General features: G+C 35.6%; 1 protein-coding gene across 1 annotated transcript in view; it reads left to right on the top strand.

Annotated features, from left to right (window-relative positions):
- ADAMTS6 (ADAM metallopeptidase with thrombospondin type 1 motif 6) overlaps positions 1–16,944 on the top strand; it is a 138,848-nt gene that overhangs the window by 36,983 nt on the left and 84,921 nt on the right. The window contains exon 7 of the mRNA XM_066339996.1: positions 16,589–16,632. Coding sequence (XP_066196093.1) covers positions 16,589–16,632 — 44 coding nt within the window. The remainder of the gene's footprint in view (positions 1–16,588; positions 16,633–16,944) is intronic.

Raw genomic sequence — 16,944 nt, 5'->3', positions numbered from 1 at the left:
CCCTCATATAAACTGTAGTAATATTTCAGAATAAAAAACTTAGATTTTCAATAGGAGAGAGAAGGCATTTAAATATTGCTTTTAAAACTCCTTTTCTATTTCACGACAAAAATAGGATTTGCCAGTTGTATTATAATTAAGTTATTGCCTCAGTAGATGGCAGTCTTCCCTCTGAGTCGCCAAGGTGCCTAGGTCATCTGTATTTAAGGTTTCCTTTTTTTAGATACAGTATGGTATTGATCCTGACTACCACTGCTCATTAGAATATGAATATCAAACATCATATTCTGACAAAATGTCTGTTTAACTGTTACATTCTAGCTTGTCTCAGTCTTTGCTATGGCTGCTTAATAACATCTTTTTCTGTGAACTGCTGTGTGTGTTACTATTAAGATACTTGCTGTGCTCTCCCATACATACACTCCTCCACACTTCACTCACTCCTGTTAGCTTGCACCTAACAGGGCCAGATTGTCAAATCTTTAGTCACCTTAGTCTTATGATTTTGTTAGAGTTGTGTTCATGCCAAAGTGAAAATTCTGTGTGTGAAACGTATACATTTGATTGTGTTGATATTCTGCACTCATTGTATCCAAACAGGATCTCTTACCATGTGTTCTTACCTGCTAAAAGGTCTGATTGTGCCACTACAGGCATAAATGTAAATGACCTGTAAACTCTTTTAAGTATTAAGTACAGTGTTTAAATACATGCTTTTCACATGCATGTTACTGAAATTCACTTGAAAATTGAATTTTACCACCAGTGTAGTTGGGTCACATAAAGTTACAGTCTTAGAATTTTGGCTGTTAGTACCTTTGTCCATGCCGTGCCACAGATGTCTGTGTCCCCTGAGCCCATAGCAATGAGAAAAACTGGGCTTCACTATCTTTTCATTATTCTTAGTACTTATGCCAAAGACACTGCCCTTTTATACCAGCCACAGGCTTCTACACCATGTGCTTTTTCTTTTATATAGTAGAGTAGGGTTGTCTGGATTCTTCTGGTTTTGTGCAGCCTGGTCACTGAAAAGCAATATCCACACCTTCTTCATACTTTTTCTCTGCTTTCCACAGAAGAAAATTTAGCAAGTTACAAATGGAAATAAGAACCAGGTTTAGAAATATACCCATATTGTAGTGCTGCTCCTTCTATTTTATGATACAGATTTGAAGTAGCATTACTGGACACATCCAAAGATTTTTGGTGTTAGGGTGGTGGTTTTTTTTGCTTGCTGGTTTGTGGTTTTTGTTTGTTTAGTTTGGGTTGGTTTTGTTTTGTTCTGTTTTGGGTTTTTTTGAGAGAACAATTAAATCAGGAAACACAGTCTTAAGCTTTTTATAATATTCAGTAAGAGCTTCCACAAAGCAGAAAAGAATGATTTATGCTTATTTTATAATTATGCTTAAGATGCATTTTCTGCTGTTCCTCTTGGATTTCATTTTACCCTTTAATTGGAGTCTTTCTTTTTCTTTGGAATCTGGTAAAATTAAAAAATAAATCCTCTTCAGCCTCCCAAACAGAAATTACAATCGAGGTGTACTCCTGTGATGTTTCATGATGTTTTGTTCCTGATAGCTGTGATATATTCTCAACCAGCAATCTAAGGCTGGTTTACTAAAAGCCATCAGCTATCTGCTGATGGGATTTGTGATCTATTGTATGGTGACAAGCACTGAGGAGTAGATTCTCCCAGAATCAAATTTATTTCTGTGATGGCTTTGAAAGCAGAATCATTATTTTGTGCACTTTCCTACTTTAATGCTCTTTTAATGGTCTACCAGTCAGAATTTCCATTTTTCTCCAGATTGGATAGTAGGCCATCTTTCTTTCTCTAGAATTTTAGATTAAATTTTAAACTTTTAGACATTATTACATTTCTAGATTCTAGGTTTCTAGATTCCTGCTTGCCTGTCCCCTGCCAAAGAAATCTTCACGTGATTTGAAATAATTAATTAATTTTTCTGCCCAAGCCCTTCTTGGGCAAACAGATTGTCCTGAAAATATCCCCACAGCTTTATTTTGTCCCCACAATAATTTTGAATCAGTACCTTCGTGAGTTTTCAGAGTTTGACAATTTACTGTTAGTCTGCAGTCTGAGTTTTTGTGCATATGACATTACAGTTTCCTTGCAAGATACACTTCTGTCCTGGGTACTGCTTGTGTCCTTGCTGCAGAAAAAGGATGTTTCTACACCTGTGCACTTTATATATATATTTTTAAATGAGAATCATTGTGACTTTCATAATTTGGAATTGAAAGCTTTTTTATTATCTTTCAGAATATAGTTGTCATTCTGGACAATTCTCTGTTTAGGTAATTATCGTAATTAGTATTTCTCCAAGTAGAAGAAGATATATGTCCATAATACAGAAGTTGCTACAGTAACTGGCATTGTTTTTAGCAATCAAACTGCATGAATCTATTAGTGATCTTTGAGTCAGTTTTGGAGGGATGCTGTGAAAACACTTGCTCTGGAATTACAGGTACTAAAATAGGTCTGTGGATAAATGGAGAGATGTTTTTCCCTTGTAAAATCAAGTTATTATTAGTTCTTAGGAATAAGAGATTTAATTAAAAATTCCTTACATATCTAGAAACAAAAAGCCATGAAATATTGCATTGTTTGAAGTCAAATACTTATTTAATTTTCTCTGGTTTTAATTCTGACCCCCTGCTGCCCAACACCCACCCACCCCTGCCCCCCAAAAACGATGTTTTCAAAAGAGTGAGATAATTTCTGTTCTTCACTTGCTTTTAAAATTGAAAACGTTGTTAGTAGCATATCTTAGCAGTGAGATGTAATTTTGGTAGTTTGGAATTTGTGTAACCTTACTAGTTACTCACTCACAAAAGATGAAATTTTGGAACTCTTAGTAATGGCTTTAGATTTAGTATAAGACAAACTGGAGTGTCAAATCCTGGTCAGTCGAATGGAGAAGGAAGAATATTCAGATCATTTAACTAAAATATTTTTTCATGTGTTTGTTTGAGTTCTTTCTGAAGTTGAGACATAGTTCCTGAACAACTTACAGTTTTACGTGTTTTGGAGTACATGTTGACCAACATGACTTTTCTGGGAAGACTCCTGGTCTACGTAGAGTAATACGCATGCCAGGGAAATATAAGAGTCTGTGTAATAGTTAAAAATCTAAGCAACTTACTAGGAAGTACCAAGACAACAGAAGTTAGATTACTCCACAGAGCTGACAGTTTCATTGTCAATAAGCTGAGAGTTAATGCAGTTATAGTTTTGGAGGACAAGATGCCTTAAGGTCAAAGGAAGAAGAACAGAAACTGCCAAAATTCATTTTTTCTTTTCCATATGGCCAGTTACAAAACCTTGTTTTAAAATTAGCTTTGTACTGACTTGCAGACCATCCAATACTGCTGTTTGAATCAAACAGCTGCTGTAGGTATTTGTAATATTATGTTAGGACATCAGGTGTAAATTATTAAAGTTAGTATTTTTGTTATTTCTGAACATTTTGTTCAGGTTGTGTTCTGAAAAGCTTGTATTTTTGGGAGCTGATAACATTCAGCTTCCAAATGTATGTGATTCTTTTTCAGACCTTTTAAGATGGCTCTTTGGATAGCGCCGAGGTTGCATTTGGATTGCCTTCATGCTACTTTAGCCAGGCACATGTAAATCTCTCATTTATTACTCTTAGCAGCTTGAAAAAGGGAGTGCTAAGTGATTGGATAAATAGGTAGGAAGAGGTACAGGCAGTTCCTTAGCTTGCACATTAATTTAGCTGTAATGAAAGGTATTTGCTTATATTGTTATTTTAGGACAGTTAGTCCTGCTTAGAAATTGCAAGGTCATAAGTAACGCTGACAAATGTTCATTGTCCAGATTCTTTCAGAAGAAATTTCTACCCTATGAGCTCTTTCAACCACCTGCCAAAGCAGAGTGAAATATGTTATGCAATTCTGAACAGTGTGTTTGGAATCAGTAAAGAACAAGAAATTGTACTTCAAATACTAGCAAAACCAAGGAATTTTTCAGATGTGTGAAATGCAATCTGTTAGGCCATGGAACTGTTTATGCGTCTTTGACCAAGACTGGTTTTGAAGCCGTTCCATTTTAGTCACATTTTGGCTATAATTGTTAAATTATTTAGTGGTTAAAAAAACCAAGCATGAAACAATAGCAATAGTATGAGATGCACTGGTCAGGATAATTGTAATGTTTTGCAATTCTGTTGTTGGTTATGTCTTGAGTCAATTAAGCAGATTGTTTGACAGTCCAAAAAATTCTGTTCCTGTATGTCTCCCTTCCTAAAAATCGCATTCTAAATAGTATGGTACTGTGCTAGAGGTAGTAACTTCACTGAAACACTTGATTCTTCTTTATAGTCTGTGCACTGCTGAATTTGCCCTCTCTCTCTGCATTACCTTTTCCTGCACATTCTTTTAAGTTCAAGAACTTAAAGAGATTATTGCATCTTAAGTTAATAAAAATTTTTAACTAATAAAAATAACATTTTAATTCAGATTTTTTTAGAGTTTTACAAGTTAGAATCTTAGAATAATAAAATAATTAAGGTTCAAAAAGACATTTAAGATTATCAAATCCAACTGTCAACCCAGCATCACCACCACCAAACCATATTTTCAAGTGTCATATTCACATGTTTTTTGAGCACTTCCAGAGATGGTGATTCTACCACTTCCCTAAGAAGCCTATTCCAATGCTTTACAACTCTTCCTGTGAAAAAATGTTTCCTAATATGTAATCCAAACCTCCCCTGGCACAACTTAAGGCTATTTCTGCTCATTGTGTCACTTGTTGCCTGGAAGGAGAGGCCGAACCTCACTTTTCTACAGCCTCCCTTCAGGCTGCTGTAGGGAGTGACAAGGTCATCCCTGAGCCTCCATTTCTGCAGGACAAACACCCCCAGCTCCCTCAGCTGCTCCTCACAGCACTGCTGCTCCAGACCCTTCCCCAGCTCCATTGCCCTTCTCTGGACTCTCTCCAGCCCCTCAGTGTCTGTCTTGCAGTGAGGCCCAGAACTGGACACAGCACTCGAGGTGTGGCCTCAGCAGTGCCCAGCACAGGGGGACAATCCCTGCCCTGCTCCTGCTGCCCACACCATTGCTGATCCAGGCCAGGATGCCATTGGCCTTCTTGGCCCCCTGGGCACAGCCTGGCTCATGTTCAGTCACTGTCACCAGCACCCCCAGTCCTTTCCAGCCCCTCTGTCCCAGCCTGTGGCCCTGCCTGGGGCTGTTGTGAGCCAAGGGCAGGACCCAGCCCTGGCCCTTGTTGACCCTCACACCACTGGCCTCAGCCCATGATCCAGCCTGCCCACATCCCTCTGCAGAGCCCTCCTGCCCTCCGGCAGGTCAGCACTCCACCCACACTGGTGTCATCTGTGCATTTGCAGAGGTCTATACACATAATTGATAAAGGTGCTAATAGGATTGGCCCCAACACAGTCCTGAGGAGCACCAGATGTTTTTCTCCAGGTTCTTCCAAGCAAAAGTGGGAATTTTATTAAAGTATTTACATTTGTAAATGACTTGTATTTAGCCATGCTTGACAAAAATAGAAACACTAAAATAACTTAAACTGAACAAATGAGAACCAGACTACTTTATAAATCAGAAATTACAGTTAATAAATTAAAAAGAAAATCAAATAGTGGTAGTTCCTACATGTTATCCAACCTCTTTTAAAGCATCCTTACTTTATTAAACTTCTAAATTGATCCTTCCATTTCTATAAATTTGAGGATAAGTTTTTTAGTTCAATAACTTTACATAAATGAAAGTAATAATTAAAAATTAATAATTTTGTGACCTTAATACAGTGAAATTCTCCTCTTTTTTTCAGCCACAATTGAAAGAAATACTTTCTTGGATGTGAATTTTTCTTGTTTCTAGAACCTTATGTTATTTACCTGGCATTATTTATGATTTAGGTACAATAATTTCTAAAATTTACTGAGGCAGAAATAAATAAGGCCTGCATATTCTTCTTTCAGCTTGAACTTTCTGGATTTCCTACAGTTAATGTTGTGTTGGCATCACAGAAGAGAGTGTGCTTTACAGAACAATATCAGGTGTTTAAAACTTTACAGTCAGCTAATTGGGGAATGAAGTTCAAGAGGTTTCATGTGTAGTTGTAAGGAAGATGTAGAATTGTTCCAAATCAGAGTGGAATGGAGAGGGAGCCTCTGTACTGATAAAAAATATAATACTATACAATAACTATGGTTCTAATGATCATTCCGTTTTGAGTAACATAATTTACATGTAACTTACTTTCCAGTGAAAATTCTGAAGAATTGCAGTAGAATGTAATATTTATTGTTTCTTAATTATTAATTAAATTATGTGAAGATTTTTAGGTAACATCTACTTATAATCTATTGGATTCAGTCCAGAAGGGACCTCTGGAGGTCTTCAGTCCAATTGTTATCCCGTAAGCAGGTTGAGCTATGAGATCAAACTAGGTTTCACAAGAATTTACCCAGTCAAATCTTGCAAAACCTTTTTGGGCAGACCACTTTACTACTTGACTGGCCTCGTGGGGATAGAAGTTCTCCTTAGAGCCCGCCAAAATTTCTGTTCAGCATTTAAAATTTTATAAAACTTGTGGGAATAATTATTTTAATAGTCTCATGGTAATATGCCGTATGTGGTAAAAAATGAAACAGAAGTTCAGGTCAATTTTAGTATGAAGGAGTTGATTGTCAATTAAAAAAATAATGGAACTTTTCTTTCATAACATCTCTAGGGGGAACCACACTAGTTTTGGAAATACAACCTTAAGTGTTTTCAGAAAAGACAAAAGTGGCTAAATACTTGGTGGGCTTAATAAATGTAATGAAGAGGAATTTATTAATTTATTTTCCCACTTCAAGATAGGTTAGCTTTGAAAAACTGGTTTACAAAGTGAAGGCTTGAATAATGTATGGAAGGTTTAAATATAAGGAATCACTGAGAAATTCCTTTTGACAATCATGTAGTTTTAATATGGATTTAATAGCTTAGGTTGAAGAATTCATGTACAGAGAAAGGTGTCCTGAGGTGTGCATCCCTTTGCAAGACAGGTCATGGTTGCTGAAGCCCATTTTCTTTCCTAGCTAGTTCTGTGATTATTTTTTTCTGTCAGAAGTAATAAAATGAATTGCACCAGCTTCCCTCTTACATTCTTTGAGGTGAAGGGAAGTAAGGATGTATGTCTTCAGACAGCCTGGATAGATACAGTTGACTAATCCTAACTTGTATACAATAAGAGTAATGTGGTTTATGAGGAGCCACTGCTATAAAGTCAGTTCATGTTCTCAAGGTATTCAGCTATTCATTCACAACAGTTAGTTGCTGTTGTCATTAAAATGATTTGTAAAAAATAAGTTAGACATAAAATGATTATGGATATCACACAAACTTTTTTTTTGTCTTCAGTAGAGCTAATATTTCTTCCTGGCTTGTGTAACATGGAAAAGAAGATGAAACAAAGATTTGCATGCAATTCTGAATTGTAGAACCCATGTTCTGCTTTTCATGCGGACACACTTCAATGATCCATGAAAAGTGCATGTATTCCATTTGCCAGCCCCTTTTTAAGGACACAGAAAATCAAATTAAGTTCCTTCTGGTCTTAACATGACACGTTGATGTGCTCTAACAAACTCTGACATATTTTTCTTCTGATAAACTTGTGTATTTCTTTTAAACTGATCCTCTTTCTCAGAACAGTCTTTGCTTCTGCTGCCATTTCCTTCTGTCCCTCTGTGTATTTCTTTTACTTTCAGTTCACACACAGAGTACAGAATATGCTAGCTTCAAACTTTGTTAGCTGTATTTTGCATGTCGTCTGGAAAGCTACCACGCATGTCCAGCACTCAATTGGCTTTGTATTGTTCTTTAGGCAATCAGATCAAATTGCTGACTGACATTTTTCAAAGAGGAGAAATCCTTTATTGTAAGTTACTGTAACACATGCTTATAGAGAAAAGCACTATACTCATAAAATATATTGCTGCGAGTATGCTGTTAGGAAAAAAAATTCTTTTGATTCTAGACAGGGTTAAAAATAATTTGGGTGGAGTAACTGTCTTTTTTCACCTTTAGAAGTTATCAAATAAGCTTTTTTACGTTGACTGAAGAAGTTTCTAATTACTGCATTAAGCTATTGAAATGTAACTCTTTGTGTAAATCTAACTTTGTGATTCTTTAATTGAGCCCAAGCACCGGGTGTACTGTTGTCATTATTTTCAGGAAAAATAAGTTCTGACAGTATATGTGTAAGAGTTTCAATCTTTTTCTCAGAAATTTTGTACAAATATGAACCAGAAGTAGTAAAAAATTGTTCCTGTTATTGTAAAATACTGTTACTTTTCTGAGAAAATTTGGGCTACATGTCAAGTATACGTTGCTAATCCAGCAGATTAAATATGTTTAAGATTATTGGGAAAAGAACAAGGAACCCTATTATGCTGTTAATTAAACTGGTCATAGTATGCCTAGATCATGAATAGTTTGCATCACACTGGCCTTCTCATTTCAAAAGGTTTTGAAGAATTGGAGAAGAGAAGTAAGGATGACTGAAAAATCTGTGTATTTTTCTGACTGTTCAGTCGGAAAAAATCTGATTTTCAAGGATGACTGAAACATCATGACTTTTTTTATAAAAAATTGACTAAATTGAGGATTCCCTTACTTGGAGAAGTCAACTGTTGGACAAGTCAGATCTGGGATGACCCTACAGTGATCTAACCAGTTACAAGACTGTACGGAGGGCATAAATGAGGAAAAAAATCATTCATAGCATCTTTCACCACAAGAACTTGAGGCTGTCCAGAAAATATAGAAGAAGAAAGACTCAAAACCAGAAGAAGGGAGGCAGCCCTTTTTAATGCAAGGTTTAGCAAATGTTGAAACTTCTTGGCAAGTCACTTTATGGAAGCTGGACATATGTATAGGTTGAAAGGTTGGCTAGGCATGTTCACAGAAGAAAAATCCATTGAAAGTACTAAATACACAGAAGCACATCTGTCTCAAAAATTCTGAGCCAAAAATAGTTGGGAGAGTACTGGTATAATTGACATTTTATGCTTGCAGTGGTGTTATTCTTTCTTGGGCCTTCTCTTAGTTAGTTCTGAAGGCAGGGTATTAGGATAGTGGAATCTGTGGTCTGGCCCATGTTCCAGTTCTTGGGTTCTTCTGTACCAGGTGTGGTCCATCATCCTAATGAGCTGCTATTCTTCACAGCCAGTGCTTAGCCTTTTATACCATATGCAGTGTGAGTAAGGGTAAATAAAGTGGACATTTTGTGTACAAAGATATGTGATTTTCTCAGAGTTTGTATATTAATTGTTTACAGTATTCAGAAATTTAGGAAAAAAAGACATACGTAAAATCATAGAAAGAAATCATAGAAATAACTTAGACATGTATGTGCAATATGTTATTGCTCTAACTTATCTAATTTATTTCTGTAGAACAGAGCTAAAACTTGGTTAGTAATCATAGTTATTAGCTGTGTTTCCCTTCTGCCAGAGGTCTAGACTAGTTGCTTCCTATTTTCTGCTGTGTGGCAGGATGCCCCCAACCACACCTATGTAATTAGTTTTGCTAGCTTTCCTTTTCCCCAGATTTGGTTGTATTAGCATGTTCTAAAAAACCCCATTGCCTGCCCTACAAGCTGCTTGAGCTGTTTAGTGTCAATGTCCTCTGAAAAAAAGCTTTATGTACTAATTGCTGGACTTATCCTGAATGTACTGATAGAGGAATTGTTAGCAGTGTACTTAGAGTAGATCTGTAGAAGTTTCTAGTTTATTCTCTAGCCCAGTTTGAGCTAGTTATGTCTGTGTAACTCCATCTACATTTGGGCTCAATACTGGGAACACAGTGAAAGTTTCAAATACTTCAGAGGTTCAGAATGCAACAAATCAAATATTTCCTACACTCTGGTCATAGTGCAAATGCTGAATATTACTGAAATCACCATTGTCACACAGGTAGGTGGCTCAACATTTCTGGTTCATTTGCCTAATATTTTTTTTGTGTGGATCAGGAGTTATCCTGAATGTCCTAAGGGCACTAATAATACTACTGATTGTGATAAACTTGCAACTGTTATTCTATTGTTGAACTGCCGAAATTGATGAATGCAAATGACAGCTTTAATTTTTTTTTTCAGAACTGTGTTTATTTTTACTTTTTTTGACTGCATTTGCAATTTAGAAAAAGTGGTATGGAAGTGTTTCATTTACAGTGCAATTATTTAAAAGATTCATATAAATCAGGAGAACTAGAACTTACAGCAGCAATAGTTTTTCTGGCTGTAACTCAAAATTTATCCATCCAAGCTAAGTATCAGAACAAAATCCAATAGAGACAGACTTTGGTTGTCTATGGAAGCATTAAAGACATGGAAAACTAATAATAGAAAAAGCTATTTCTGATGAGTGGTGTGTAACATGTATGTTATTCTTTTCCTTCCTTGGTTTAAATAGCTCTTTTTGGTTTGTGGTTTTTGAGGAAGGAACCAAATAAGACGTGTTCTTTATTTTAGGGCAGAATCCTGTTGTGGTGTACCACTTTCTGTAAGGCAAAGGATGTGTTGAAGAAAAGCTTTTAGAAAGACATCAAAAATACTGTAGTAGAGAGTATTCCTGTTGGCAACCTGTGCAAATCTAATGAATGACCAAATTATCTTAGGAGTTACTAATTCCATTGCAATTCTCTAGTATTAGTGACATCCAGTTCTCTAGCATTAGTGACATTGTCTGCACTTGCAAAATGACCACTTTTTAAATATAACCAGGTATATGCATTAAAAAAAAACAAAAAAAACCCACCAAAAAGGTAGGGAGGTAGGGTGAAAGTACAAGCTAGTCACTTTTTTTTTTTCCCCTTATTTTCCATACTTTAGAAATAGGAATTGGAGTTGTCAGATAGCTTGAAGGTTTTGATTTGAGGTTTTCTCTCAGCTAAGAGAAAGCTGAGATTCCAGTCTGATCTGGCAGCAGTTCAGTTTATAATATAGTAATAGGTGTTGGAACTAGGTTAATTTAATTTTTCAAAATAGATATCTTTTTGCCTGGTCTTCTACTTTATTCAAAAATGAGACATCTATGATAGATGTAATAAGGATGGACAAATCATAGATAAATAATGTTGCACAGCACGAAGAATAAAAAGTAAAAAAATATGTAACTCTAATGAACTTGTTAAGTTTGTTGACTAAGGGTGTGTGAGAAGGATAGTTCTTATTTAAAGAGTTTGTTCTCGAAACCTATAATAAATTACAAGTGAGTGTCACAAAGTATAATTTGGTTTAAAAGTGAAAAATAAAACCTTGCTTTCAGAGATAACATGTCTGGAAATATTCCCTAAAAATGAAATAATCATAATTTGTAGTATTTAGCTCTGTTTACCCTTAATCAGGAGAGAATCAGTGTTTGGGCTTTATTTTATTTTCTGACAACCTTTATAAGCAGATTAACTGGTAAATCTAATATTATATATATGAAGTACATGTTCACCTATCTGAAACTTACACAGAGCTTCATGTCCAGTCATACATACTTGTTGGTTTTGCCTAGCCTGAATTTTCTTATATTTTTTTTTAAACATTTAAATGCCATCCAACTTTGTAGGTGTTCCCTCAGTGATTTACTGTGACTGTATTTTGGTCTCCTGTACTCCTTTCCATCAAGAAAGCCTTGGTTATTTATGTCAATATCTATCTTAAATATTACTCATGCTTATTGGTAAGTTTCAGAGTAATTTTGGAGTAGTTTGATGTCTGTATAAGTAAACAGTTGATGTTTCGTACAGATTTTGAACAGTTTGCTCTTCTAATAAGAATTTTCATACTTTACTCACTTACTGTACCTAAAGATATTATGTGTGTTATTTTTGTTGATTAATGAAATTCTTTAAAATGTATCTAATACTAGGATTCATGTATGTTTCCAATCTTGTAACAGGTATTTTTCTATCTCAGTGTTAATCTGATACAAATAGTCCTTTGTGGTGCACTGGACATTTCCAGTAACATACAGCTAGTAATAATAGTGTTTTATAGAGACTTTTTTCAGTTAATGGGTCAGTTTGAGACTGGTAGAAAGGGCATTGTTATCCTTGAATTTATAAATACACATTAACTTGTAAGGAGAAATAATTAATTTTGCCTTTGCATCTACTACTGTTAATGCCACTGTTAGAATAACTTTTTTAACTGTTACACATGTTTCAGGAAGTTTAAAAAGCTCCTGAGGTGCACATGCTGGTGACAGAAGGGCCACAGCGTAATAGTACAATGTGAGAAATCCCATATATTAATCTGATTTAAAGGAAAATTTAAAAAGTGGTTTCAAAGGGAAGGAGCTCAGTGTGACCCAACTTTGCTGATAAAGGCGTAATCATGTCCCCCAAACAGACACTGAAACAATTCGGTTTTTTCAGAATAAAGAGGAATTAACAAATATCTGAAGACAATAAAAGAAAAACAATTAAATGCAGTCTCTGTCTCTGAAGTGCCCTAAGCCACAGAGCTGGTGACTTCTATCAGGGAATGAGCTGTCCTGTGTTCTTTGCAAACACTCACAAATGACTGCTGTGGAGGGAAAGGTAGATAACTGGATAACCTAGGGCAGTTGTTCTCCAATTATGCTCTGAACAATTCTTAATGTGTGACTGAATAGCTTTTAAAGAGTATTTTTTATCTTCTCTAGCTTCTAGAATAAATTACTTACAGTTTTATGCTAAGAGAATGGAGGTACAATTGAATCATTGTGATGCTTTCTTGTAATCAAATCTGTGAATTAGTATGTCTCTTTATTTTTTAATTTATTTTGATTTTTAATGTGGGAATACCTTTGCTGTCACAGAACTCTGTGTGAGGTACGTAGTTGCACAACTGCATGCATTAGGCTGGAAAACTGACAGTTTGCAGGAATCAGGAAGAATCTTCTCTCTTTTCTCTGCAATGTACCAGGAGACAAATGGCTGTATTCCCCTGAGGTGCCTGGGATTGGCTATAGCTGCAGATAATTTACCTGACAAGTTTGAGCAGTGCTTACAGTATTCACAGAGAATTTGTCTTTCTTATCTGTTTGACTTAAGTGTCCTACTCAAATAACCAGGATCATGCCAGTCATCAGATTTGCAAAGGAAATGGATTTTTCTTCAGGTTAGAGTTACAGATAACAGAGACTTCTTGAAGAGATAGTCTGTAGCTTACATCTACACTAATAGATTAAATAAACATGTCAGTGGCTTTTTTACTGCACTGAGTACCACTGGCACAGATCTTGTGTACACACTACTAAGCTGGCTTCTCCAAAACCGATTAGTTTGGTATGTTTTGCCTGTTAGTAATCATGGCCATCTCCACAACTTTTTGTGGGAGTTCTTTGAGATCAGTTGTTCTCATAGTACAAATCTGTGCAAGGAACATTTCTTAAAAAATTGTGGTAGAGTTTTAAAACAGCTTGATAATGCACCTAGAATTTCAGTGTCTAGTGTGATCTCTTTAATTTTTTCATACAGTATGTAAGTATATTTTAGCATGGTGCATGTATATTCTGCCAAAAAAGACTAGAATTTTTTCTTTTTGAAATGTCCCTGTATGTTTAAAGTGTCACTGACTCTTGCTGTTTGATCCGTGGCACGATCGTGACCGGAGTGTATTACTGCTCCAGTCCTTGAGCATCCTGTTGAACAGATAATGGTCTGTCTATGCACAGTCCTTCTGGCTGATGTGTCAGTCAGAGTTGTCAGTGACAGCTGTACATTCATCATGCATTTCCTGTCTGTCTGCTGTAGCTTTTCAGCAGCCCCATAGGAATGCCCAGACCTCTTCCCCATCTGCCTCATGAAATGACTTCTGATTTCTTCAGGGCAGGCATGGCCATGTAATCAACCATCTTCCCTCCTACCTCTTTTCCATTCCACTTCCCCAGTGTGGTCACATTTCAGGGACTGCACCCACTTTATTAGGAGTTATATGATCTTCATTTTTGGCTTGGGCACAGATTTTTCTTGGCTGTCTCAAAATGATCTGGCTGCCATCTTATCCCAAGTTATCTGCCTATTTAACAGTGTTCTTTCATTCAGCTTTTGTGTGGTGTCCCTCTTACACCATCTGTCAGTGAACTGAACCAGCATTTTTGCAGTTATCATAATTGTGACTGTTATCATAATCTTTGATGGTTGGTTGAGATAATTGTTGGCTTGAGAATCTTCCTTTTTGGTCTCTTTAGCTCGTGAAGTATTTAGTAGGCTTGTGGCAATCAAACTGTACCTTTGTGCTGCTTTTTTTGGTGTGGGCTTTTGGCTTTTTGTTTTGTTTCTTTGTGGGTTGCCTTTTTTTCTCTATTCTTTTTTTTTTCTCCTTTTTTTTTTTCTTTTTCTTTTTCTTTTTTCTCCCATAGCAATTAGACCTATCTAATCTTATGGGCAGTTGTGATGATTTGTATTTTGAGGGGTTTCTTGGCTTAAAATTACTATCTGTTAAGTACTACATCTATAGTTTCCTGCATTTGGAACCCAGCATCTGAGAACTACATAGATTCCTTGAAGGCTCAAAATAAAGTTAGAGGAAGTGGTGTGAAAACAAACAAAAAGATAAGTTAGTCTGATTTAAACTTGTTTAGAGAAGCAAATTATGGAAGCAAGCAGTTTGGTTCACAAGAATGCTGGGAGCTCTCAGACAAATCACTAGCAGAAACCATTCATATGAAAGCAATAAGATAAAAAAATGGAGCTGGAAGATGATGTAGACAAAGTAAGTCATTAGATACTGAAATTTTTTTCAAAAGTTAAAAAAGCTTTTTCCTGTTAAACTGGGGCCTATGAGAGTGTATTAATATCCTTATAGAATATTAATACATTGTCTATAAAAATTGAATATTTAGTGATGCACATTTAGAACATGTTAGTAAACAGGTATGTTGTTGCAAAAATAATTGGTGTATTGGAAAATAAATTTATCTTTTCCTTAGTTTTATTATCTAATTTAAGTTTCATTATCATCATATCTTCTTAAATATGCCATCTGATGCATAATGAAAAATGCTCACTTCCGAGCAGAACCTGAAGAATACTGTGGTCTTTATTTTTCAAAAATATCACATAAACAAGGGACTTAATTAATAATATTCTCTCTTTAATTAATATAATTCTCCCACAGTTATTTGTGAAACTGAACCTTGGGTGAGGAGTAACTTCAGATGCATACCTGTAGGATAGTAAGGTGATTAAAGGCATGAGGCAAGTTTTCAGCTCTGCTGAACTCAGGGACAGCATTTTACTTGAGCTGAGAAATCAATGTACGTTTGAACCACCTTGATGGAATTAGTGCACATGAACATTTAAGTTCAAAATTATAGCTTAATCCAAAAACTGCTCCACACTCAGTACCCTTTATAAATCAAAGGAATTCCATGTGGTCACAGCAGTCTGCATGCATAGAGAGTTTACTGGATTTGTTCCAAATTTTAAGCTTTGTTATTTTGTCCATGGATTTGGCTTGCAGACAGACCATAACTCTTTTAGCAGTGAAAGGTATATATCTTGTGATCACACTTCTATGTGATAATAGTTCTTATGGCATTTTTAACAGAAAATGTCTGGTGGCCTGAAATTAGTAACTGTTTGGGTTTAAAATTAAAGCATTAGGATAGTATCTTTTCATATTTTTTCTCACTTGCCTTTCTAAAGAGTAGAAATTACTCTTAAGCATTATATGCTTCAGAAATCAAGGAAATCCATATAAATCATTGAAAATCAATAGCATTGTGGGAGTGAGCTTTTATCACTATCCATATGATAGGATTGCATTATCAAAATATGAAGGTGCAATTAATGAATTGACTGCTGCATGACCACTGATATTTTTAAAGCTATGCCACAGAAAACATTTTAATTTCATTGCTAGCTCCAGATATTTACGCATTAACTACACAAAAACTCATTAGCTTCTGTATTTGAAAGATTCTATCTACAATGACAAAAATTTTCCTTCGAAGAAATTTTTTATCTTTTTGCAGATTGTTTTTTTCATTTTAGTTTGTTAGCACATATTCTTAAGATAATTATGAAACGATAAGGAGAAGGGCGCTATGATGACAGTTCATAAGATGTTTTTAAAAAATGGCATAATAATTAAGAGTTTGGGTTTTTAGTTAGAATTAAAGTCTAAGTAGTACGACTTACACTTAATATTGTTTGATTTGTAAGAGTAAGACCATAGGAGGCTCCCAGTTATGCTGAGTATGTAAAACGTAGGGTTTAAGAATCAGTAGCGGTCTATAGCCATGCTGCTGTAACTTCATAACAGAATGGTAGACTGCTTTATGGAGCTGGTGATTACAAAGATCCACTTTAACCATTTTTTTCTTGCTGGCAGGTGTCCCACTGGCCTGAGGCCAGCGGCTGTGAGTGTACTGCAGCTTGTGGTTTACACCAGAGTGCAGAAAATGCCGACACCAGCTGGCTGCACATAATTAAACCGATTGCGGTCTGACAACTTGGACTATGATACAGATATGTGATAAATATACCAAGTATCTTGCAAACGTGGTTCACTGACATGCTTTATCTGCTTTTTTTTTCTTAACAGATATGATATCTGCACTTATAAAAACAAGCCTTGTGGAACACTGGGTAAGATTATAAAGAGAAATTTTGGCTTATATTTGCTATTTCCTTGCTTTATACGTAGCTACTAGTTTATCGACTGATTAGATCTTTTAAAGTTTGTACTTTCAAAATTTTGTAGTTTTATAAACATGAAAAATAAAAGATAATATGGATGGATTTTTTTTCTTTCATGCGTTGCTGGAAGTTTGAAGTATGTGAGTTGGTGCTGTACAGCTCTGACAGCTGTAGTTCTGATAAAACCTAGCAGATGACTCAATTTTACTTCTTACAGAAGAGAACTTGCTGTTTATTTCCATTTACCAGTGTCCATAATCT

The sequence above is a fragment of the Sylvia atricapilla genome, chromosome Z (genome assembly GCF_009819655.1).
Source record: "Sylvia atricapilla isolate bSylAtr1 chromosome Z, bSylAtr1.pri, whole genome shotgun sequence".
NCBI lineage: Eukaryota > Metazoa > Chordata > Aves > Passeriformes > Sylviidae > Sylvia > Sylvia atricapilla.
The sequence above is the reverse complement of the archived record's forward strand: the minus strand, read 5'-3'. Positions and strand labels throughout refer to the sequence as shown.